At 37.5% G+C, this 26069-nt stretch overlaps 1 protein-coding gene across 1 annotated transcript; it reads left to right on the forward strand.

The window, feature by feature from the left end:
• The first annotated feature begins 4222 nt into the window (after positions 1–4222).
• Positions 4223–24759, forward strand: LOC100015858 (all-trans-retinol dehydrogenase [NAD(+)] ADH7). Its single transcript, XM_007495903.2, has 9 exons — positions 4223–4844; positions 6937–7038; positions 15827–15965; positions 16546–16633; positions 16834–17050; positions 18137–18397; positions 21074–21209; positions 21807–21945; positions 24166–24759. Exons 1-9 carry the CDS (start codon positions 4827–4829, stop codon positions 24188–24190), a joined length of 1125 nt encoding a protein of 374 aa, XP_007495965.2. The 5' UTR covers positions 4223–4826; the 3' UTR covers positions 24191–24759.
• Positions 24760–26069: the final 1310 nt, after the last annotated feature.

The following is a 26069-nucleotide window of genomic DNA, read 5'->3' on the forward strand; positions in this document are numbered from 1 at the left end:
ATTAACATTTTCTCCATCATTTTCTTAAGTCTATAAAATCAAGAATTAATCAAGCTCTGACTGAAATTGATTTACCAATTTCCAAGGTGTAAATTCTCATGCTGAAAACTTAACAATTCACTCATGAAAGCAAGTCTGGGCTGGCTCCAGTATACCCCTAGATGGAGGGATGAAAAGTGCATCTCTAATGAATGCCCTTTATGTTCTCTGGTAAGCAGAAATCAAGCCATTCTTTAGAAATCAAGCCATTCAAAGATTCAGAGAGAAGCACAGAGACAGAGATGGAGAGATGGAGAGAGCAGAGACAGTGAGAAACACAGTGATGGAGGAAAGGGGATGTGTTCATTAGTGCAGGAGCATAGGAAAGAAATTGGGGAAAGCTGGAAATGGGTGCAGCTGTCACTATGATTAAGTCAGTCGGGGTGGAACTGTCAGTGTGATTAAGTCAGTGAAGGAAGAATAAAATGATTGTCTAGCTTAGCAGCAGGGAGTGTCCAAGTGAAATTGGAAAATGTGAACTGATAGTGGACCCATGTTATGCAAGGTAGCTTGATGTCCCAGGGCATTCTGTAGCACAAAATAGGAACCAAGAGAGTTTGTGATGCAGCTAGCCCTGGGCTGAGGTGTGACAGAGTGTGTGCAGAGATTAGACATTAGAGCAAAGGACTGAACGGTGAAGTATAATATATAATGGAACCAATCTGTAAAGTCACACCCTGTCAGAGAGGTCAAGGCAAGATTGATGGAAGGCTTGAGAAAAGGCCCTTTCAATTCTTTCACCTCAGCCTTTAGCTCTTAGGGCAGGGGTTCTCAAATTTCTTCATGTCATGAAGCCCTCTAGCATTCCGGGGAAGCCTCTGGACCCCTTATCAGAACAGTATTTTAATTTTATCTTTTTATTATAAAGATATTTTGCTTTACCAATTACATGTAATAATAAATTTCCACACAAGCTTTCTGAAGTTATATAATCCAAATTGTCTCCCTCTCTCTCTTCCTTCCTTCCAGGATTACACATGTATTATCCTGCAAAACATATCTCCATACAGAACAGTATTTTTAAATGCCTAAAATTAAATACAAAGGAAGCAAGTTGTGTTGAAATGCAGTTATTAAAATATTTTCAGGCAGCAGCTGAGTTGCTCAGTGGGTTGAGAGCCAGGCCTAGAGATGGGAGGTCCTAGGTTCAAATCTAGCCTCAGCCACGTCTAGCTGTGTGACCCTGGGCAAGTCACTTAACCTCCAATGCCTAGCCCTTACCACTCTTCTGCCTTGGAACCCAGTATTGACCAGTATTGATTCCCAGATGGAAGGTAAGGGTTTAAAAAATGTATATTCTCAGAAACAAAAACAAGTTCTTGATCAGATGGCAGCATGTCAAACCACAACTACCATTTGTGCTAGGGAAGCCAAAAGACCACCAACCCTCTTCTTAGACTTAAGTTCAGGACACTGAACCCATATAAATAGGAGCAGTTAGGTGCTCAATGGATTGAGAGCCATGCCTAGAAATAGGAGGTCCTGGAATCAAATATAGTCCCAGATACTTCCTAGCTGTCTGACCCTAGGCAAATCACTTAACCCAAATTGCCTAGCCCTTATCTTTCTTCTGCCATGAAACCAATACTCAGTATTATTTCTAAGACAGTCAGTAAGGAGAAAGGAAAGAAAGAAAGAAAAGAAGGAAAGAAGGAAAGAAGGAAAGAAGGAAAGAAAGAAAGAAAGAAAGAAAGAAAGAAAGAAAGAAAGAAAGAAAGAAAGAAAGAAAGAAAGAAAGAAAGAAAGAAAGAAAGAAAGAAAGAAAGAAAGAAAGAAAGAAAGAAAGAAAGAAAGAAAGAAAGAAAGAAAGAAAGAAAGAAAGAAAGAAAGAAAGAAAGAAAGAAAGAAAGAAAGAAAGAAAGAAGGAAGGAAGGAAGGAAGGAAGGAAGGAAGGAAGGAAGGAAGGAAGGAAGGAAGGAAGGAAGGAAAGGAAGGAAGGAAGGAAGGAAGGAAGGGAGGGAGGGAGGAAGGAAGGAAGGAAGGAAGGAGGAAAGAAAGAAAGGCAGTAATCCATTACCCTCAGCTATCAGTCTGGGAAGCATCTGCTATGGAAATCCAGTCTGGCAATTGCTGCTGCTAATATAGCTAATTAAGAAATTTTCAGACACCAAAGTTTTTGACCCTGTCAAATGGTATGATATCAGAAACCCATGTGGAAATGGCATTAAAGAAGAATTATTACCATTTGCTTCCTGCCCTAAGATCATGGAACCTCTCTATTTGACTTGAATCAGAAAGGTGTGTTCTCTTTTTAGAGCTTGAGCTCCTTGGAACAAATAGGTGGTTCTACAGACAGAGAGCCAGGCCTGGGAATCAGGAGGTCCTGGGTTCAAATTTGACCTCGGATATTTCCTAACTGTGTGATTCTGGGCAAATCACTTAAACACCATTGCCTTGCCTTTGCCCTTCTGTCTTACATTTACTACTAAGGCAGAAAGTAAGAGCTTTAAAAAAGAGAACATGAGCTCCTTGGATTGTCTTTGGTATCACTAGTGATTTGCTCAGAATAAGCACTGAAATAAATGTTTTGTTCATTCATTCTTTAGGTTTTGCACCCATTTTTAGTAAACAATTCTTCAGAAAGGCTGAGCTTTATCAATGTACCTTTCATCCCTCCCCATTTTTGTATCTAATTTAAAATCTCCTGTAGGCTAGCTTTACCAATTTGGCACCAGAAAATATCTTTTTTAAATATTTCCCTTTTTGTGCTAATATCACCAATACTGACAACTCAACACCTTTTAGTTGTTAAGATTAACTTGTATTTTTAGAGTTCTAAATTATATAAAGCCACTCCCATTGCTTATATTTACTTGGATTACTTTGACTACCTGTAAGAAACTCTGGGCTTGAGTTGTCTTTATTGTTAAAATGGTGGTGTTCACACATAAAACAGGGCAGCTGGTCTATCTTTTCCAAATGCATCTAGTTTGCCTCATTTTTCAGTATTTAAGATATGTAACATTAAACATGTAACATAGGAGCATAAGGAATGTTGGGGAGGAAGACTGTTTCTTCAAAGACTCTGAAAAATGCTCTAAATCATTATTGATTAGAGAAATGCAAACTAATCTGAATAACTTTCAATAAAAAGACAGATAAGTATTTGCTGTGGGACGATCAGGCTATGTCTGAAGGTACGGCCATAAATATTGAGTCACACCCTCTTTTCCTCTCCAGGCAATAAATAGCTCCTGTAAAAGTGGCCACCTGTATCCTCTCCAAAGGGGTTATTGTCCCTGGTCTTCCCTCTGACTTCAGTCATGTACCTCAGGAGGTAGCATTTGTCCCAGGTTATAACAGCCCCAGGCTATCTCTATGCAGGCTCTCATCACATCATTTATAGTGTACTTCTGGTTGATTTCCTTACCTTAAGTTTCTTCCCACTCCAATCAACTATCTAAACAACTACCAAAGTGATTTTCCTGAAGTTCAAATGTGACCATTTAACTCCATCCAAGTAGGTTATGGATGTTGGGAAGATTGAGGAACTGGGAACTCAAAACAATTGAGGGAACACAAACAGGTAGATTGAAGTCCATGGCACATGGGTAAGAGCAGTAGTGAAAAGGAGGACTAAGAGGTAGGCATGGAACTCTTTGAAAAAGAAGGGAGAATGACCTGGGAATAAGCAGATATCAGCCACCATAATGGTTCCTAGACAAAAATTAGGTTTATTAGCAGAGTTAGCAGAGTGTGTAGTAAATTAGATGCTGCTAACTAGTAGGTTGGTCCATGGAGACCAAACACACAAAAAGAATTTCAGTGGATCCCAGAAATGTTGGAAGTAGCCTGAGCTACACACCTCAAATTTTGAACTGATCCCACATAATGTCACATGTGTTCACTCTATTCTTCTCCTCCTCCAACCATGATTTGGGTTCAAATGTGGAGGTTCTTTTAAATGGTGTCTTCAATTTGTTGATAACTTTCCATCACCCAATTTAGAAAAACTAGGAACATCTAAAGTTGCCTCATCTCTCCTCTCTTAATCTCTTGTTAAAAGATAAAGGAAAAGAGCAGCAATTGTAGCAGAAATGGATCATAAACTTAAAGGAGTAACAAGAACAGCTAGCACACATTCACCTATCTCCACTATTCTACCCAAAGAGTCATTTGGGAAACAAACTCATCCAAAAAAAAATCATGGCTTAAGAATGGAGCAATTGACTTGGAGAATTCCAAAGACACATCCAGAAGGCAGGATTAAGAGAAATCTACATTGTTCACCCCACTCTTCCTCTTAAAGATCAACAGTTACCTTTTTCTCAGTTTCATCATTTTCCTCCTTTGAGGAAGATTTCCCTACACAATCCTGGTTTCCAATATGGGAATGGATTGAGGAGGTCAATAAAAGTTATAGTCACTCTGGGTTTGAGGTGAATGACCAGAACAGAATGAAAGGAAAATTTTTTTAATTCTTTCTATATCTGATGCCTTTTTTTTTGGTCTAAATTTTCAGGGTGTAGTCTCAATTGTTTTAGTCATTGTGCAACTACAAAGATAAAGATGTTTTCATTACTTCCCTCTAATTTGGCTGTCACCTCAGTTCCCTAATATGTGCCTCCTGGTTGGTACCTTTCTTGTCTTTCAAACCTCAAACATTGAAAAAGGGTGGGACCACATAGTGAGAAGAGAGCTTGAAGGCTCTGAGTCATGTTCTTTGCTTTAAAGGAAAAAAAAAAGTTTATTTAAAGGCATACTGATTTATACAGGGCTGTGCAGACTTCATTCAGTCAGAGGGCTTTTAAATCTACTGAACACCAGAACCAAGAGAGAGAGGCAGAATGAGCACTGCAGGAAAAGTAAGCAAACTCTTTCTGTATCTTCATCACAAACTACCAAGATGGATAACTCTGCTACATTCCAATACATTTATTATTTACTTGGAAAAGTAAACCATAAAGAGAAGAGAGGCCTGCCTAGATGGGTGAGAACTTAGCAAAAAGGTTGGGTGGAATGTTTCACAACTGTAGGATGAAAATGGGAACCAGGCACATGATGACTCTGAGGAGGGAGATCCTAACTACAGTAACTGGCAGGAACTAGAGGACTATGGCTTATGATGCTTTTACGAGAAGGTTATGCTTTGAGGTATGGTTAAGTGATAGGATCCAAAAGGTAGGGACCAGAGCTTTTCTGTTAGATCTGTTAACAGCAACAAAGGACTGAGCATGCCGATGAGGTTCCCTAAGGATGTGATTTTTATCAATTACCCTGTGTGAGGATAAGGAGTAAGGATATGTCTGTTTACAGACTCGAATAAAATAATACCTGAGCATGTGACTACAGTGGAGGTTGCTAGCCTTAAATGTGTGGTATAGAAGCCTTTGATAGTCTACTAAAGCCTTCTCAGAATCAGAAAGAGAGAGAGAGAGAGAGAGAGAGAGAGAGAGAGAGAGAGAGAGAGAGAGAGAGAGAGAGAGAGAGAGAGAGAGAGAGAGAATGGGTCGCAAAACTCACCTCATGGAGCCAATATGATCGGCTCTATGATTGTCAGCACAAAAAACAGGCTCTGATGGCTACTCTGAGACTTCCTGGCATGAGAAATCTTCATGTAGATTGTCTTACTGACTTTTCTACCCTTTGTCAACTGTCACTAAGGAACTAAAATTAAAAAGGTAATAGAATCTCATCTGGATATTTTCACATCTGTACATCCCTTTCATTCATCCTTCAGCCCTTTAGAAATTTCCCCTATTTGTCACTCTAGATTCTGAAGGGTTTGCTTGTTTTTCTAACCTAGAGCTGCCCAGTAGCTCTATTCTCTACAGAAACCTAGTTCTAAGGGACACTAAAATTAAAGGAACAGATACTTATTCTTGCCTCCCAGGAATTCATTATCCCTTGATCACTCAGCACAACCAAATTAGGTACCATACTCCTTTTATTAACAGAAATAAATTACAGCAGGAACAGACTAAGTGGGAAATGGAAGGAATCCCTATTTTAAGTACGTTAGGAGACAGAAGAACTGGAAAAAATAAAGATGAAGTTGAGAACCAGAAATTCTGGCTCCCTCTAGCCCTAGCCACCTCAGTACCTCAAAGACCAGGAAGGAGAATAAGTATTATCTGAGCCAGTTGCAAGTAACTGGTTGTTACCTGTATAATCCAATGTGTTCCTCATCATTTATCCTGAGAACCTACCTCATGGCCTCTCCCGATACTTTATTTTTTCTAAGGTAGAATTCCCACCAGAGTTTCAGATTCCTTGCAAAACTCTTGTTGGCAGGACCCCAGTAACAATTTCATTCTTGCTTCTACCCTCAGGTCCCCAAAAGGACATTCCACCCAATCCACCCTACATTACAAAGAGTTCTAGGATCCAAAAACATCTATGATTAAAAAAAAAAAAAACCCTGGTGCAAGGAGGTAAAAAAAAAGTTGATTGAATAAGTTTACACTAAAAAGTTAGTGGCTAACAGTAAGCATTTGCATTTTTTAAAAGAAGTTTCCACTTTATCCACATGAATTTCTAATTGACAAAAATACTGTAATAGACCTTATGATACAATAAAAAAGAAACCATCTGATCAATCACTTTCTGGAGAGGCAGCTCCCAGGTTTGGTTCCTTTTAAAATGTTTCTGATTTGCGGTCTCTTCTTTCCTCCAATTCTGCATCCACAGGTTCTCTGAAAGCTACAAGTTAATTTTTATTTTCTCAAAATCATTCTCTTGACAGTGTTTTCAATCTTCTAAGAGACAAGCATTTCTCCAAAGGAAGTGATTTTACTATTTGAGCTTATGAATGCATGAAAAAAGTCTGAGGCTTGATGGCATGTTAGGTTAATGGATGACTCTGATAGAATGCTTCTTGAACTGGATGTTCCCAGACATGTTAGTCAGATAGCCATGGGTAATGGGTATATGAATAAATTTTTGCTATTTTCATAGGTGATTAAGTGCAAAGCTGCTGTGTTGTGGGGCCCAAAGCAACCCTTTTCCATTGAGGAAGTGGAAGTTGCCACACCAAAAGCTTATGAAGTTCGAATTAAGGTATGGAAATTCTGAATGTGGTCTCCCTCCCATCAACTTAACAGAAGGCTTGAGATTTCTTTAGTATAGGGAACTTTCAAAGAGGAAATTCCCTCCACCAACACAAGTTGGAATCTGTTCTGAATCTTAGGGTCTCTGAGTTCCCTGGGGGGTGGGGGTGGGGGGATAGTAAGACATTCAATTGACCTACCCAGGGTCATACAGCTTAGATGTGCTAGAAGGGATGCTAAGACCCAAGTTTTAAGTGAATCTGGTTGTTATATCATTCTAAACATATGCTAGATCTGAAAATTCTACAATAAGGGATCCCTGCTGTAAGGAAAAGAGCATCCTTGGAACTGTACCACTAGCAAAGCTACCCCCCCACACACACACACACACAAAAGAAGGACCAGCCATGGAGCCTACAGCCAAAGAATTCTATCCAGATCCCAAGTGTGGGTTAATAATTGAGTCTTGTTTTTTCTAGAATGATATTTGATCTGTAATTAAATCCTCAACAATAACTATCAATGGAGCTATCAATATACTACTTCAGGCTTCTGTAGGATTTGTCCTTTGAAAGTTCCCTTAGACAGCAATTCAGCCAAACCTATGGCATCATCATCATCCCAAACAATTTAAGATCATATATCTAGAAGTGCATATGCATATGCACAAGAGAACATGGGGGCCACTTGGGAGTAGATGTCCAAAACTGTACCATCTTCGGAGAATTTCTCTAAGAGGACTCTGGGGAATAATCATTCCCAGCTATGCCAGTTGAATTATGTGCCAATTTCCAATTTTATAATGTTCATCTTTGGACTTCTAACTCCTCATTAAAGTCTCTTCTCCCTTTCTCTACTTTGCTACTTTTCTTCTCTTATTTCTCTCTGTCTTCCTCCTTTTCTTCTCTTTTAATTTCTCTGTCTTTTTGTCTCTGTCTCTCTATGTCTCTATCTCTGTCTCTGTCTGTCTTTTCCTGTCATATTTTTCTCTCTTTAGCTTCTACTTTCTTTCTCTTTTCTGATTTTTCCTCTGACATCAATTTCTCTTCTTTTAATTCAGTTTTCCTCTCTCTTTGCAGTTTCTCTTATTCTAATTTTCTCCTACCTCTGTATGATTCTCTTTTTCATTTTCTTCAATTTCTTTTTTCATCTGTACAGCTTCTTTCTCTACCTCCCTCCTCTTTCTGTCTCTCTCCTTTCCTCTCCCTCCCCATACTGTCTCTTTCCATCTCTGTCTTTAGAGACCAAGATCTCTATCTCTGTTTTTGTAGTTTTTTATTTCTCTGCTCACACTGTCTCATCTTAATATTAGTTGTGGTATAAATCAGGTAGATGTGTTCTTGCCAAGAGTGTTTGCTGCTGTAATAAAGGAGAACCAATACAATGTTCAAGTTAGAGCTTCAAGGAAATTCCTGTAGATGGTGAGGTCTTCTAGATGCCCACTGATGACACTGTATTGGTACACTGCAAACCTCTTGGAAGAACAACTACCCCCAAAGCATTTGGTCTAGCTACTTACACAGGATAACCAAGTAGATGAGAAATGCTGACCATGTAAATTGTGACGTAGTTAGAATAACATGAGTTTGTCTATCTATGTCCACACATCAACCAACCAAAACTACTGTCTCCAAAGTTAACAATGATTTCTTAATTGCAAAATCTAATGGACTTTTCTCAATCTTTGTGCTTCTTGATTTAGCCACAGATTTTGATACTATTAAACACTCTCTTTTGATACTTTCTTCTTTAGGTTTTTGTGATACTACTACAATACTTGGTAATCTCAGCAGCTCCTATGGATTCAATTATGTCTCTTTGCTGATGATTCTGAAATCTACTTATCTAGTCCTAACCTCTCTCCTGACCTCCCAGTCTTGCATCTCTAGTTACCTGTTGGTCCTTTTGAAGTGGGTTCCCATTTGAAACTTGACACATTCAAATCTGATCTCATTATCTCTCTCTCCAAATCCTCCCTCCTTCCAGATTCCCCTATTACTTACTTTATTGCTGGTTAATCTTCCTGCCACAAATCTCTCCATTCTAGTCCAGCCTCCATTCACCTGGCAAAAATATTTTCCTAAAGTGACAGTCTAACCACATTGCCACCCCCCCCCCCCATTCAATAAACTTGTGACTATCACCTCCAAGATCACATATAAAATTATCTTTTAATTATCTTTTTTGGTATGAAAAGCCCTTTATAAATTGCTCCTCCTCCACCTCCCTAGTCTTCCTCCACCTTACACCCCCTCCCCACTCCCTCTTTGACCCAGTTTTATTGGCCTTAATGCTGTTTCTTCAACAAGACACTCCAGGAATTTCTAACTCCAGGAATTTTCTCTGGCCCTCCTTCATGCATAGCGTGTTCTCCTTCCTCATCTCTGCTTCCTGCCTCCCTTAACTTCCTTCAAGTCCCAGCTATGCTATCTTTTATATGAAGCCTTTTCCAAATCTTTCTTAATTCTAGTTCCTTTCTCCTATAGGTTATATTCTATTTATCCTGTGTATAGATTGTTTGCATGTTGTCATTTTCATATTGTCACCCCCATGGATTGTGAGCTCCTCAGGGGTTTGTACATTCTTGCACTTAGCACAGGGCCTGGCACATAGAAAAAGTTTGATATATAGTTATTGAATAAATGGCTTACTGCACACATGTATTTTGGACAGACACAGAAAATGTACAAGTTGATTCCAGAATGAAACAAAAGGAAGAGAGAAGGTTCAATTGCTTTCAAGAACTTGAAAATCTACTTTATCATTCTCAGATTTCTAGTAGGAAAAAAAAAATCAATCTTTTCTTGAAAGATAGTAGAGGCATCTAGTTGACAATAATGGATAGAGTACCAAGCTTCAAGTCAAGAAAGTTCCAATTCTACTTCAGAAAACTAACTCTGTGATTCTGGGCAAGTCATTAAACTTCTGAATGTTCCCCTAGGCTCTGACCTGGAACTTCTCTGTTTTCTCCATACTCTCTCCTTTAGTTATCTCATCATTTATGAAGGGTTCAATGATCATTTTTATGTAGATGATTCCTAGATCTATCTGTTCATCCCCCTCTGTTATCCTGAATTCTATTCCTGCAATAACCATTTGCTTTTTATCCATTACAAATTGGATGTTCCTTAGGTACTTCAAATTCAACCTGTCCATAACAGAACAAATTATCTAACCCCCCGAACCCACTCCTCTTCTAAAATTCACCATCTTTGTTAAGGGGATCACAATCCTCCCAAGAATTCAAATTTGGAACCTCAGGGTTATCCTCAACTCCTCCCTCTTTAAAAATTTTTTTCCAATTACATGTAAAAATAATTTTAACATCTTTTTAAAGAAAATGTTGAGTTTCAAAATAAAGAAGTAAAAAATTAATTTTTAAAAATGAATACCTGTATTGTACCAAAGTTGTTGCTCAGTTATGAGACAAAAGGATAGATGCTTTGAAGAATTCAAAATGAATATACTTTAATCTTCATTCAGACTCTATAAGTTCTTTCTCTTGAGGTGGGTAGCATTTTTCAACATTAAGTTCTTTGGAATTTTCTTGTATCTTTAAATTACTGAGAATAGCTGTCATTTACAAATAATCATTCCTTGTACAATATTGGTGTTACTTTGTACAGTGTTCTCCTGGTTCTGCTTACCTTGCTTTGTATCAGTTCATGTAAGTCATTCTAGGTTTTTCTGAGAATATCTTGCTCATTATTTCTTATACCACAATAATATTCCATCATAATTATTTACCACAACTTGTACAGCCAAAATTTTAACAATACAAAAAGAGCTACTACAAATATTTTGCACATATAGGTCCTTTTCTTTTTCCTTTGTTCTCTTTAGGACATGAATCTAGTAATGGAATTCCCGAAAGGTATACAGTTTTATAGCCCCTGTGGCATAGTTCTAAATTCCTCCCTCTTGATCAAAGAATGAAGTGTGTGAGGTCAGGAATACCTGAGATTGAACCTTGCCTCAGAAATTTACCAGTTGTGTGGCCATGTGCAAATGATTTAATCTTTGCATGTCTCAGTTTCCTCATCTATAAAATGGGGATAACAATAGCACTTACTTCAGAGGGTTGTTGTGAGAATATAATGAGACAATATATGTAAAGAGCTTTCCATGCACTACAGAGTTTTATGTGTTCTTTATTTTATTTTATTTTAAAATGTATTTATTTGTTATATTACAATTCACAGATGTCTTTTATTAATACCAATATTGTACCAATATTCTTGCTCAGCTATAACACAAAATAAGAATTCAAAATAAATATCTAATAAAAGATTTCAAAATGGTTATCAATCAGAGGGCAGAAGAGAGATACATGATGGGAATTCCTTGAATAAAGGATATTATCAGGGAAATAAATGATCCAAAAGGAAATTGGGCTGTTTATATAATGAGAAAAATGGGTAGCCCCTGTGTGCTCCAATAGTACCACAGTCCATTGGATGAGACATGCAAGAGAACATAGATAGGAATCTTCTAATAGGATAAACAGGTTTTGGATGATTTGCAATCTATATTGTTGGAGGCAACGTCACATCAATGAGATCACAGATTCACTTGTATGCTTGAACTAGACTATAGTATCTTCCTATTTATTGAGTGAGCACTGATTAATACTGAAAATTGGACTGTGAACTCCATTAGATTGTGAGCTCCTTGAGGGCAAAGACTCTCTTTTGCCTCTTTTCATATCTCCAACACTCAGCATAGTACCTATTAAATAGTAGACGTTTAAGAAATACTTATTAACCAAGTAACTGAAAATTAGTGTTTTCTTACAGTATTTACTCAGACACAACCTAACCATGAAATCTTCACTATTGATTGATGTTAGAAACACATTTACCAAATGTAAATACGCTGTTCTCTATCCTTGAACTCCTTATCTTATCATCCCATCACTGCTCATCTGTTTCACAATATTGAAACCTAAGCTAACCTTGCATGTACCTCCTGTCTTCTTACTCTCATGCTCTTGAATCTCAGCAGAGAAAGTCATATAATATGCTGCCTACTTACTCCTCCAAATTGATGTTCTCTAATATCTACTGTCCCCCTCTCCTGATATACAACAATCCATTAACTCTTCCCTGATTGACTTCATTGTTTTCCTACAACATATCTCCTAAACCATGTCTTTTTTTTTCTAATACCACCCATAGCTATCTCTGCTCCCCCTCATTCAAGTACCTAGCCTTATTCTTTACTGGAAATAAAAAGTTTGTTTATGAAAAGGTCCCTTTTATCCTTGATTCTATTCCTCAAGTACTATCCTCACCATTTCTTGTTCTCGACTCCTTTGCTGTAATCCAGGAAGTGGTTGCCTTTTCCCTTGGCAAGACCAATCACTCTACATGGGCCCTTGATCCCAGGCTTTCCTTTCTCCTCTGAAAACCTGCTCCTCCCCTCCTCTACTCTCTCCAATCTTTATTCACTAGCTTATATATTAATACTTAAAACATGCTGACTTCCTAATCTTTTAAAAACTTAAGCTTGACTCTGCTAACCAAGCATTTATTTTCCTTTCCCCTTTCCATTCATAGACAAACTTTTAGAAAAGTTTAGTCTTGGAGAGATTAATGATTTTGTTATTATTTAAAGAATTTTTATAAGTTGGAAAAAACTGACACAGGGCACAATAAGCAAAGCTGGGAGAACTTTGTACATAATAAAAGCAATATTATATGATAATTATCTGTGAAAACTTGGCTGCTTTCAGCAATGTGATGATCTGTGACAATCTTGAACGACATCACCAGGAATACTCTCCACCTCCAAAGAAAGAACTGTTGGAGTCATCTTTCACCTCAGTGCATTTATGGTTTTATTTGGGGGGTTTGGTTTTGTATGACTTTGCTCTTACAACAGTGACCGATATGGAAGTGTGTTTTGCATGATGATAAAAAGAATTTTTAAAAGAATTTTTATAAGAAAAAGAGGAAAAAGAGGAAAAAAATTGGCCAAGCTGCATACACTGAAATTTCAACACGTTGAAAAAATCTGCCTTTACATACCATGTTCTGTACTCAAGGGTTCCTCACCTCTGCAAAAAAAATTAGGGGGAGCTGTCTCTTCATGTTTGTTGTATTCATGTTTGATTATTCATCAATTCATCATTCATGTTTGGATCAAGCTTATTCTTTAAATCTTCATAACTAATTTTTTATATTATTAATATTCATAACTAATGTTCTGAAATAGTTGTTCTCTTAACTGTTATATCCAATTTTTTTCCATGTTACTATCTTTCATTATCTCTTTATAGCATTTTACTCTACTGACCAGCTCTTCATTCTAGATACACTTTCCTCCTGGGAAATATAATTACTGCTTTCTTCTTGTTTTCCTCCTACCTCTCCGACTCAGACTTTCAGTCTCCTTTTCAGGTACACCATCCATCCATTTCATACTCCCAATGTGGAAACATTCTTTCAGACTCTGCTCTGGGTCCTCTTCCCTTCCTTTTCTAGATCCTCTCTCACTGACTTCATTGACTACCATATATTTAGTTATCATCTCTATGCCAATGATGGGAAAACCCAAAAAGCATGTTTATTTATGTCTCTTCTGAGCTCCAGTCCTGAATCCTCAATTGCCTTCTGGACATACCTGAATGTCATATTAACATCTCAAATTCAAAACATTCAAAATCAAACTTGTTATTTTTTCCTCTAATCTCATCCTTCCTCCTAACATTCTATCAAAGTTGCCAGGATCCTTCCACTCACCCAGATTTGCAGAGTCAAAAAAATTGTTAATCCTCACTTTTCCTTATCTTCAACAAGTCTCAACTCTGCCTCAACAAAATCTCTTACAGTTATCTCTTTATCTCTCTCCAAATACCCTGCATACTTGTTCAGGTCTTCATCATCTTAGATTATTGCTATAACCTTGTAAATCCAGTCTCTTCCTTATTCTGGGTGGAAGAGTCCATCTTCCATGCAATTAATGGCTTAAATCCTAAAACAGAAGGCTGACCAGGTCATGTACTGAAAAAGAAGCCTTTATTTTTCTACTTACCACTTAAATTTCTTCATAATATGGCTCCCACCAGCATTTTCAATCTGATTCTACCTTGTTCCCTCTATATATACACTATGTTCCAGTCACACTGGCCTACTTGTTATTCTCTTTGCCCAATATTAACTCCCCCACTTCCATCCCCATGTATTATATAGTTCTTATGGCTGAAATGCTCTCCTTCCTCATTTTCCTCATCTTGGTATTTTGAGCTGACTTCATGTCATGTCTCAAGCATTACCTTTCCTGATCACCTCTCCCTGGATGCATTTAAAAAAATGATTACCTTTTATCTTAGAATCAATACTAAGTATCAATTCCAAGGAAGAAGAGCAGGAAGGGCTAGGGAGTTGGGGGAAGTGTCTGAGACCAGATTGGAACATAGGACCTCCCATCTCTGGACCAGGCTAGCCACCTAGATGTGATCTTAGCCCATAAAATCACTTTGTATTCATTTAAGATATATTTTGTATCTACTCATTTAGGTATGTGTTATTTTCTCTAGTGAAATGTCAGTTCCTTGAGGGCAGAGTCTATTTTGTCTATTTTTCTATCCCCTGGTACTTAGAATCATGTCTTAAATATTTATTGTTTTTCAGTCATGTCCAACTCTTCAAGACCCCATTTGGGATTTTCTTGGCAAAGACCCTGGAGTATTTTGCCATTGCCTTCTCTAACTCATTCTACAAATGAAAAAACTGAAGTAAACAGGGTCCAAAGACTTGGAACAGAGTTACATAGCCGTAAATACATCACATTTGAACTGAAATTTTCCTGATTCTAACAGCAATGTTATATCTACCAGACAACCTGGCTGCTCTGTCTTGAATATAGTAAGCACCTAAGAACTGCTTATGGAATTGATTTGGAGTTATGAAATAAAATAATTGGGCATTCTTATAATTAAAGAGACACACAATTTCTTCTAAAAATGAATCCAGATGAAATTCATATGACGATATTAAAACTTTCTTTTTTGTTGGCAAAGAATTAAGAATCTCATGTGCTTTAAGTAATGAATAATCTCCTAAAATATTTCCCAGTTCCCTTCCTGGCCATTTCCTATGGAAAATATTCCAGTAATCAAAGCCAAATTCCTTTGTATTTTAATCATTGTTTGAATCAATGTCAATTGCAATCCAACATTTTCTGTTAACTTAAAATGGTGGTCAAGAGTCAAAGAAGCTTTCACAGATTGCTAAACTTTGATACTAATAGAGTCTTTCAGAGAAAGCCTTGCTGATCTCTCTGGGCCATCATAGAAGTCAGTTGGAAAAAGTTAAAAATGCAAGATTTCATTATGATATGAACCTTTAGTACAATAATCATATGTTGATTGGTTCTCCCACCTGAAAAACCTCACTTTCACTGCCAACTCTCTCATGCCAACTCTCTTGTAACATCAACTCCTTCAGGACAGATTTGAGGCCAAACAATAGACAATGTACTCTCTACATTGATATATTTATAATTTCATTTTAAATATGTGTTGCTCAAGACTGACCTAAATTGGAGCAATAAAATCAGACCTAAAAAGGGGAGGTCCTAGGTTCAAATCTGGCCTCAGATACTCCCTAGCTGTGTGACCCTGGGCAAGTCACTTAACCCCAATGTACTAGTCCTTGCTACTTTTCTGCCTTAGAACCAATGTATAGTATTGGTTCTAAGACAGAAAATAAGGGTTTAAAAAAAAAAAAAGATCTCTTCCTACTCCTCCCAAGATATCCTGGTACTCCGAGTTTCAGTGGTCCTTCTCTTCTCAGATTATAGCCACAGGAATCTGTCGAACAGATGATCATGCCATCAAGGGAATCCTGCTTGCTAATTTTCCAGTTATTTTGGGACATGAAGGAGCTGGAATTGTAGAGAGTATTGGAGAAGGAGTAACTACAGTAAAACCAGGTGAGGGAGGAGTTTTAACCTTGGTCTGTGAATTTGGGTTTAAACATGTTGGTAACTGTATTTCAACAGAATCGGTTTTCTTTGTGACCTTAAATGCATTTTTATTGCACGCATTTTCAAATACTTTTTTAAGAAGGGGTCTGAGAACTTCATGTACCAGACTGCCGAAAGGGTCCAGACAGCCACAAAAGGGTTAGGGATTCCTTTAGGTATGGGAGTATTGAGCGGGACCCAAATCTTAAATTAGAAGAAAAAGCAAATAAATCACCTTTTTGCTAGCAACAGAGATTTTCTTTATAAAAATTAGGTTGATTGATGCCATTTGTTTCTACATCATAGCCATTCTGGTATGCATCAATCTCCTTGTGCTTGAGGCTACTCTTTCAATTCACACTCACCTGCAGCTTGGACTCCCCATGAGGCATATCCCTGGAAACAGAACCCATATGCTGGACTTCTTTCTACCTCCCCCTTCAACACACACACAACACTAACACAAAAGCATTCAGGATTTTTTGGCCCAGCTTTGTTAAGACTTGTTTCTGAGCAATATTTTACATCATGATCCTTTCTCTTCTAGGAGACAAGGTCATCCCGCTCTGTCTCCCACAGTGTGGAAAGTGCTCTTCTTGCATAAACCCCAATGGCAACTTCTGTGTGAAGGCTGAGTAAGTATTTGCCATCTTTGCTGAGATTTCATATTAAATGTCTTATTTTTATTATTTTATTACATTACATAGTACACTACATACATATACATTATATGACATAATTTATTAATTAACTAATTGAGAATTAAACTTTAAGCAATTAATTAAAATTAACATTAGAGCTGAATTCATTTATCTCTGTCTTTGGTATTGAATAGTATTACAGGTAGGGGAGTATTGTCTGATGGCACCTCCAGATTTACCTGCAAAGGGAAGCCAGTGTATCACTTCTCCAGCACCAGTACCTTCACTGAGTACACAGTGGTGGAGGAAATTGCAGTTACTAAGATTGATGCTTCTGCTCCACTAGAGAAGGTCTGTTTGATTGGCTGTGGATTCTCCACTGGTTATGGGGCTGCAATGAAGACTGCCAAGGTGAGGACATGAATGAATGCCTTCATTGTTGTGAAAGATTCTTGTCTTGGCATACCAAAGATTGAAACAGAACAAAAAGTTTCCAATCACAAGTTACAGGGCAGCTGGGTGGCTCAGTGGATAGAGATCCAAACCTAGAAATCAGAGGTCCTGGGTTCAAATATGACTTCAGACATTTCCTAGCTGTGTGACCCTGGGCATGTCACTTAATCCCATTTGCCTAGCCTGGGAACCAATATCTGGTATTGATTCTAAGACAGAAGGCAAGAGTTTTATTAAAAAAAATAATTAGAATTTCCTTAGACACTTCAAAGCTGTGTGATCCTGATTATTGTCTTTCCCTTATTGCTCTTTGAGTTGGAACCAATGCCTGGTATTGATTCTAAGACAGAACTATGCCCTGTGGATATAAAGAGAAGAAATGAAACCATTCCTGCCCTCAAGCATACCTTCTATTAGGGGATATTACATGTGCACATATAAGTAGAGAGAAAATATATTCCAAGCCAATACATTTTTGGTAGGGATGTATGAGCACTAAGAAACCAGAGAATGGTTCCAAGTTCTATGTGGTCAAATTTCCATATGTGTTTCTTTAAGAAGAAAATTTCACTGTCTGATCTCTAAACTCCTATCCTCTTCATTATATCACAGTTATCAGTTACCTAGATTCCACGGTGGTTAGAGTGCCTGATTTGGGGTCAAAAAGAGCTGAATTCAATCCTACCTGAGACACTTGCTAGCTGTGTAACGTCAGGCCAGTCACTTAGCCTCTATCTGCCTTTGTTTCTGTACTGTAAAATGAGGACATTACATACCTGCAAGGTCTCTTGTGATGGTCAATGTGACATTGTATTGGTAAAGCTCTTTGAAAACTTTTAATTATAACTGTTAGCTATTATTATTAATAATCATTATTATATCAGTTGACCAGTGACTGCTATGGACTTGTCGTGCTCTAGATTTCATATTTCCCAAGATTCCACACTTATTGCAATCTCAGTTTTATTGGTATAATCATTAATTAATAAATCATTATAGTTATTACTAAGAGCTATTAATCACTATATTGTTTCATCACCATAGGTCACCCCTGGATCTACTTGTGTTGTCTTTGGGCTGGGAGGAGTTGGCCTCTCCGTTATTATTGGCTGTAAAGTCGCCGGTGCTACCCGGATCATTGGAGTTGACCTTAACAAAGATAAATTTGAGAAGGCCAAGGCTGTAGGAGCCACTGAGTGCATCAGCCCTAAGGACTACACAAAGCCCATCAGTGAAGTGCTGAAGGAAATGACTGGCGATTCTGTGGGGTACACCTTTGAGGCTGTTGGGCGCCTCGAAACCATGGTAAGTAATCTGTTAGGAAGAACAGAGGTCTGGGGAGCCATAAGCAAATATTCAGTCTCTGCACAAATCTGAATAGAGTTCACCTCTCAAAGCTGGGTCTATATGTATGTGTAGATATGTATACATATATATAAATTTAAATATATATATATATATATATATATATATATCTCCAGTGTCAGTCAATCAGCAAGAATTCAGTAAACATCTACTATGTGCTGGACATTGGACTAGGTTCTAATGACCCAAACACAAAAGTGAGACAGTCTCTGCCTTCAGGGAGTTTATATTCTGCTAGGAAGAGATAATAGGATAATACAAGAAACAGAGAGAGAGAGAGAAAGGCATCTTGGTTGGGTAAATCAAAATGATGGTGAATAAAGCCATAAATTGTTATACCATTTCCAGTGGTAATGATTTTATTCTGGTGATTGTTGTTCTCTAAGCAAGACCAAGAAGCATAAAGCTGGAGTGGAGGATGTTAGATTCTTGGTGGGAGGATAAATGGCTAGATGCCTATGCAAGGTGGGCACAGGGGTCCTGGTGGAGAGCTAGATCTTACAATGTGAAATATGATCTGGGGCAAGTTGGATATGAGGATTAAGGACATTTTTCATTCATTTACCTTCCAATCCATAGATTTAGATATTGACTAAGAATATCTAAAGATCAGCTTTATATTGCCAAAATCAAGTATAGCACTGCAATAGTATCTTATGAATTGAAGGTGACACAATCACCTTCAGGATTCAGTAATTCAAGAAAACTATTGTAACCATTTTATTGTTTTATAGTGATCCCTCACCTATCTCGGGAGTTATGTTCCAGAGAACCCCTCGATAGGTGAAAATCTGAGAAGTGTTATATTTATTTATTATTTATATATATTTTAAGACTTCATAAACCCTTCCCACTCTCCTATAAACCTTTTCAACACTCTTATTAACCTACAGTCACTGAGTCACTCAGCGCCTAGGATGCAAAACACAGTGCTGAGGTTGGTTGCCTTTCATTTCATCAGCCAATAGTGTGCTGCAATAAGTGTAACTCCATGATACCGAATTAGATATATATATATATATTTAAAAACTGCTATACAGTGAAGCCCCAATAAGTGAACCCCAATATAATGAGGGATGACTATATATAAAAAATGAATTCTACTAACTAGAATTTATATCATGCTTTAAGGTCTTCATATATATATATATATATATATATATATATATGTAATATCTCATATTGAGCTTCACAATAACCCAGCTTGGTAGGTATTACCATCATCCCCATTTTGCATATGAGGAAACTGAGGCAGGTAGAGGTAAAATGACTTGCCCAGCGTCACCTAGCTAGTAAAGTTTTGAGGTTTAATTTAGACTCCAGAGCCAACATTCTATCCACTGAGTCACCATTTACCTAATGAAGAATGGTCCCATTCATGTGACCTGAAAGAGCGCAACCTGTATAGAACACATGGGGGAAAGGAAGTGGTAGGACCACTAGAAGCTCTTTATCAAGAGAACTAGAGAAAGAGACAGGTAGAAAAATGCAGAAATGAAGTCAGAGAAATAGACAGCAAGACAAAGTCAGGAAGAGAGAGACATATAACAAGACAACATGACAACATGACAGAGAAACCAGTAGAGAAAATGGAAGAAAAGAAGGAAGAGAGATATGATGGAAGGAATGAAGCTTTATGAGGAATCAAGGCATCATCAGTTGGTGATGGAAGAGTATGGCTTAAGCAAATTAGAGATGGACTCCACAAGGCTTTGAGATCCACCAACTGGACTGAAATTGTTTTGTTGAGGTTAGCATCTCTCCTGGAATCAAGTTTAACTGTAAGGCCCTGATCTCCTCTGACTATCCACATGGATTAAGTATTATACACAAAAGCAGTGTGATTTAGCTGAACTGCCTTTCTGAGCTCTGGACCCAGAGTCTGCCTAGAGAATTTCCTCCTCTGGAAAAGAAGTGGGGTTGGATAAGATCTAAAGACATCTAAGATCCCTTCTAGCCCCACATCTATGATTTTATGCTTTTGCCTTCTGTTTCCTGCCTTTAGGAGGAAAATATGTCTAGACAGGAGAGTAAGAGCCACCACATCTCTACTATTACATTATATTACACAAGAAACCAAAGCCATGCAAACATATAGGGGCTTGCTTTTTTTCCCCCTTGATATGACACTCTTGTATGAGCTCCATGCCTTTGACTAATTTACCTCACATTTCCTGGAAGGAGCTCTTTCTTCATCTCTGCCTTAGAAACCCATTTCCCTCAAATGTTAGTTAACCCTTATAAGAGCCTTTCCTGATCCCCTTAGCTGTTAATGTCTTCCTCTCCTTCCCATACCCTAATTACCTTAAATCTTCTTTGTAGATTTTTTAAATGTTTAGATCTATAAATGTTGTCCCTTTCAAAGAAAAGGAAAACAGCCCCTGACCCTAAAGAGGGACCTTTAGGATCCTTGAATCAGAGGATGTTTTCCTTTTGTTTGACATTCTTATTCTTGTTGCCATTGTTGCTTGGCAAATAGAAAAAAACTTAATAGAAGTTTATGATCCATTAATTTGGAGAACTATGCTCAGTGGTGTAAGAGGAGCAAGACTCAGGAATATTCCTGTTCTGATGGATATTATAAGAAGTACAATTTCTTCTTCATTTTTGTATCAGACCGATGCCCTGGCTTCCTGCCATATGAGCTATGGGACCAGTGTGATAGTAGGACTTCCACCATCAGCTACAATGTGCACTTATGATCCAATGCTGCTATTTACCGGACGCACCTGGAAAGGAAGTACTTTCGGAGGTATGTGGTTAAGAAATGAAGAGTTTTAATTCATTCACTGAGAAAAATAGAGAAAGACAGAGAGGCAGAGAGAGAGAGAAAGACAGAGACAGAGACAGAGACAGAGAGAGACAGAGAGAGAGAGAGACAGACAGAGAGAGAGACAGAGAGAGAGACAGAGAGAGACAGAGAGAGAGAGAGAGACAGAGAGAAAGAGAGAGAGAGAGAGGGCAAAGAGTTGATCTGAGCTTTTCATGAATTGTGATCCTGGGCAGGAACACACCAGTCAGGAGGAGGAATCTAAGTAGCAGAGACCTGTGAAGGTGAGTGAGAAGGCCATTGCACAGAGGAGAAAGAGACTGGACATTCCCACATGTCCTTTGGCAAAGTAAGAGAAAGGCTATGATCTTTCCTGTGTTCAACTCTCTAACAATAAACTTCATAAGGACAAGTCTTTAGTATGTTATTTAATAGATCTTTGTGCAGCAAGCTGTTGTTTTCTTCCTTTTTGCCACTCACTTTCTAGTCTGTCACATAGTAAACAGTTAAAAATGTTTATTGCTTGGCTGATTTTTAACATTTTACAAAAAGTAAAATACTGGTGCTTGATTTTTTAAGGTTGGAAAAGCAAAGATGACCTCCCCAAAATAGTGACTGATTTCTTAGCAAAGAAATTTGACTTTGATGAGTTAATAACCCACGTTTTACCTTTTAATGAAATTGAAGAAGGATTTAATCTGCTCTACAAAGGAGAGAGGTATATGTTTTGTCTATTTATCATATCAAAAAATGCAATTTGTTTATCTGGAAACATATGTATGTATATATATGTATGTGTGTATGTATGTATAGACTTGGCTTCTACCTGAGATGATTTATGTCTAATATTTTGGTTTATTTCTATTTCTCATTTTTGAATTGGAGTTCAAATCAGTTCCTCAAACCTTCCTACTCTTTCCTTTGTTCCTAGGAAATTTAGGGAATGCCTCACTCTAGAATATCTTCCATTGAAGAGTGATAGAAAGGTCAGATTATGGGCTCTGTCTTGCCTAACTAGCCCAAGCCAGGTATGGCTGCTAATGCAGAACCAATTCCTTGAATCCCTGATTGAGACACAGAGAAGTTCATTCCTAACTGGGTAGATCTCTTTTTCTCCTTTTAGATATTGGGGGTATGGGATCAGAAATGGAATTTTCAACCATTACTCAAGAAATTGGAGAGGACTGAGAGTTTGATAGACCACCTCCTCATTGCATCAGAAATATTTGAGATATCAAAGGGAGGGCTAAATAATGAGCTTTCAAAACTGTACTTGTGAATCCATGAGGCAGAATTGTGGGGTCTTTAGATCACTGACCAATTGATTTGTGGATTGTGTAGCCTAATAAATAAATTGATTTTCTACCCAGAAGCCAGTCTCTAGGAGTATTTAATCAACATACACCAAATAAAAATCGTTGAATGATTACTATTTCATTTTCTCAGATGAATAAAATGCTTCCACAGTATTTTTCACCTTTTTATTCATTATAAGCCTATTAAGTCATGTTTCTCTCACAAACTTGATATCCACTTTGATGATGTTCATCATCTCAGTTCAGTGTAGCATAAAGGACCCTAAACGTGGAGTTAAATAACCAGGGTTAAAATTCTAGTTCTACCATTTACCACTCAAAAGACTTTAGACAAGACATTTTATATCTTTGGACCTCAGTTTCCTTCTTTATAAAATGATGGGTTTAGACCTGACTAATTCTAAATATTTATTAATATAAGAGTTGTTTCTCCCATTCTTTTATTTCTTACATGTAGAGTACTAGTCTTGGTATTACCAGCTCATAGGGTATACATAGTTTAGAAACTTTTCCCATTTTACTGAGAAGAATTCTGGGGGACCAGGGTAATATCTGAGTCTTTCCAGTCTAATTAGAAACAAGCAAATCTGGTGACAGAGGATGCCATTTTGAATGTCAGTCTCCCATATGCATTTATTGGCATCATGTTTACTCTCTCTTTTCTGAATGAGAGAAAAGGAAATAATGCATTTTCATTAGAAAAATTGTGGTAGCTAGGTAGCACAGTTGATAGAGAACTAAGCCAGAAGTTGGGAGGACCAGGATTCAAATCTGTCCTCAAACAATTCTTAGCTATGTGATCCTGGGCAAGTCACTCAACCTCCATTGCCTAGATCTTACTGTTCTGCTTCAGAATTGATATTGCTTCTAAGGCAGAGTGAGTTTTTAAAAAACTATTAACTTGTCATAGATCTTCCTCTTTGCCAAGAACTTCAGCAGCTGTGTCCTATATTGCATTTTCCTGTAGAGTAAAGGATTCCAGGAGCAAAAATTTCAATCTGAAAGGAACCTCTGTTGTTATTGCTCACTAGTTTTAGTCATGTTAGCTCTTCATAACCCCATTTGGAGTTTTCTTGGCTAAGATCATACAGACATTTACTGCTTCTTTTCTCCAGCTCACTTTACAGATGAAGGAACCGAGGCAAACAGTGTTAAGTGATTTGACTAAGGTTACAGAGGCACTAAGTGTCTGAGGTCAAATTTGAATTCAGGTCTTCCTGACTTCTGACTTCCTGACACATAGTGGCATTTTATCTACTATGCCACCTAACTGCTCTAGAAGGGACCTTAGGGATAATTTATTCCAACCCTCTCACTTTACAGGTATGGAAACTGAGACCCAGTTTTAGGTCTAAAACATATCACTCCTTACAGACCACAAGATTAGTGGAAGAGGTCTAATTGTCCCCCACATCTCCTCTCATGCTTCTGAAGTGTCCCACTTGGTTATGGGTGTTAATTCTTCAGGTCCATTATTCCTTTTAATGAACTATTTCATTTACTATCGAATGTGCACACTAGATAGAAAGGCACAAAATAGTTTTAAGCAGGATATGGTGCTAAAATACACTAATTAGAAGATAATACAAGCTATTAACAGAACCTCAAATTTTCTATTTCAGCATTCGAGCAGTTCTGGTGATGTGAGCTCCTAAGAGGACAGGAGGTACATGGGGATCCTTCCCAGATTCTTTCTGTGAGATTTTGCTTTCATATAATAACAATAGAGCATGTACACCTCTCTCCTATGAGGCAAGCATAAAACAAAAATCAAGTTTGTTTGAATAAGCAAGTCCCTTTCCCAATATAAAGGGTTAAAATTTTCACTGACATAATTCACTTTATCTGGAATATGTAAAGGTGCTGGTGCTTGCTAATCTTATCAGTTTTTTACTTTGAGGAAAATGGGTTTTCCTTGACTAGAATCTCAGGTGAAGGCATAAGCTCTCATTACTTTTATCTAATGTGATAACTTTAAGTAGAATTTCAATAGCCTTTGTTCAAAAGAAGTAACAGTTCAAAGAATTATTGCTTCTTGATTCTAACCTTATACTGTACTTTTAGGGTACTGGGCAAGGCATTGTGTGATATTCAATGATGCTATAATGTAAAGACTTTCCAATATATAAGCCTCTCCCTGCCTTCTTCCTTCTTCACTCCCTTAATGTTTCAATAAAGATGTATATTTTTAAATACAAGTTTAGAAAAAATTGAATCTCAGTAAAATGCTCTTTTTTCATCACATGGCACAACTTATTCCTTCCATTTTGAAGTGTGTGTGTGTGTGTGTGTGCGCGCGCGCATAAATTTAAGGAAAGCACTCCCTACATTTAAATTCAGTTCAATATAACAAGCCTTTAGCTAGTACATCTTCTGGGCTAGGCATTATACTGGGGATACAAAAGCAAAAGTAGAATATTTCTTATTCTTGATGAGCAATGGCACTCATATGAAGAGATCATTTTCATAATTCACTCCTAAAAGCATTATCAAATAACTTGACAGAATTAAAAAAAAAGATTTTGGAATGAGAAAAAAGAAATTCTACAGAATGACTGTCACAGTTCAGGAAAACATAGACCATTATACCATTTTGAAATGAAAGCTAAAAACAGGCTCCTATTTTTGTTACCATTTATTTTTATATATAAAACAGTAATAATATGACATATGAAAGTTGTTACACATATTAAAAGATCATGATAAATATGTTTATCCAAGAGAAACAAATTCTCACATAAGCTATATTAAAAAAATCTGTCTTGTTCTTTTTTTCCTCCCTTCTACCATTCCTTCCTCCTCAAGAAAGCAGATAATATGGTATAGGTTGTATACATATTATCATATAAAACATTTTCCCTGTTCATCATGTTGTGAAACAAGACATGTCTTGCTCACACAAGAGAAAATTTCATGAAAGAAATAAAGAAAGGTATGTTTCGATCTGCATTTGGTCTTTCTTTGTTTCTTCTTTTAAAAAAAATACCTTACCTTCCATCTTAGAATCCATACTAAGTATTGGTTTCAAGGCAAAAGAGCAGTAAGGTTTAGGCAATGAACCTTGTCCAGGTACCTTGACAAGGTACCTTGTCCAGGTCACACAACTAGGAAGTGTTTAAGACCAGATATAACCCAAGTCCTTCCAACTCCAGGCCTGACTCACAATCTACTGAGCTACCTCTCTGTCCCCCGTTAGTTTCATCTATGGCAGGGGATAGCCTTTTTTGTCATGAGTCCCTGGGAGTTGTCCTAGGTCCTTGCCTTGTTGATAACAATTAAGCCATTTACAGTGATCATCATACGTTATTGCTGTTACAGTATACAATGTTCTCTTGGTTCTGCTCACTTCACTTTACATAACTTCACAGAAGTCTTTCCCAGTTGTTGTTTTTTTGTGTGAGTGTGATCATCTTGTTTGTCATTTCTCATGGCACAATAATATTCCCTTACAAATGTATCGCACAATTTGTCCAGCCATTCCCCAAATGATGGATATCCCTTCAGTTTCTAGTTCTTTGCCACCACA

Source organism: Monodelphis domestica, chromosome 6 (assembly GCF_027887165.1).
Source record: "Monodelphis domestica isolate mMonDom1 chromosome 6, mMonDom1.pri, whole genome shotgun sequence".
Lineage (NCBI taxonomy): Eukaryota > Metazoa > Chordata > Mammalia > Didelphimorphia > Didelphidae > Monodelphis > Monodelphis domestica.

What these genes read in the sequence shown, in the direction of transcription:
- LOC100015858 (XM_007495903.2), top strand. An exon ending in TTGGGCGCCTCGAAACCATG is followed by an intron (nt 18,398 to 21,073) that starts GTAAGTAATCTG and finishes TTTTTGTATCAG; the next exon opens with ACCGATGCCCTGGCTTCCTG. An exon ending in GAAAGGAAGTACTTTCGGAG is followed by an intron (nt 21,210 to 21,806) that starts GTATGTGGTTAA and finishes TGATTTTTTAAG; the next exon opens with GTTGGAAAAGCAAAGATGAC.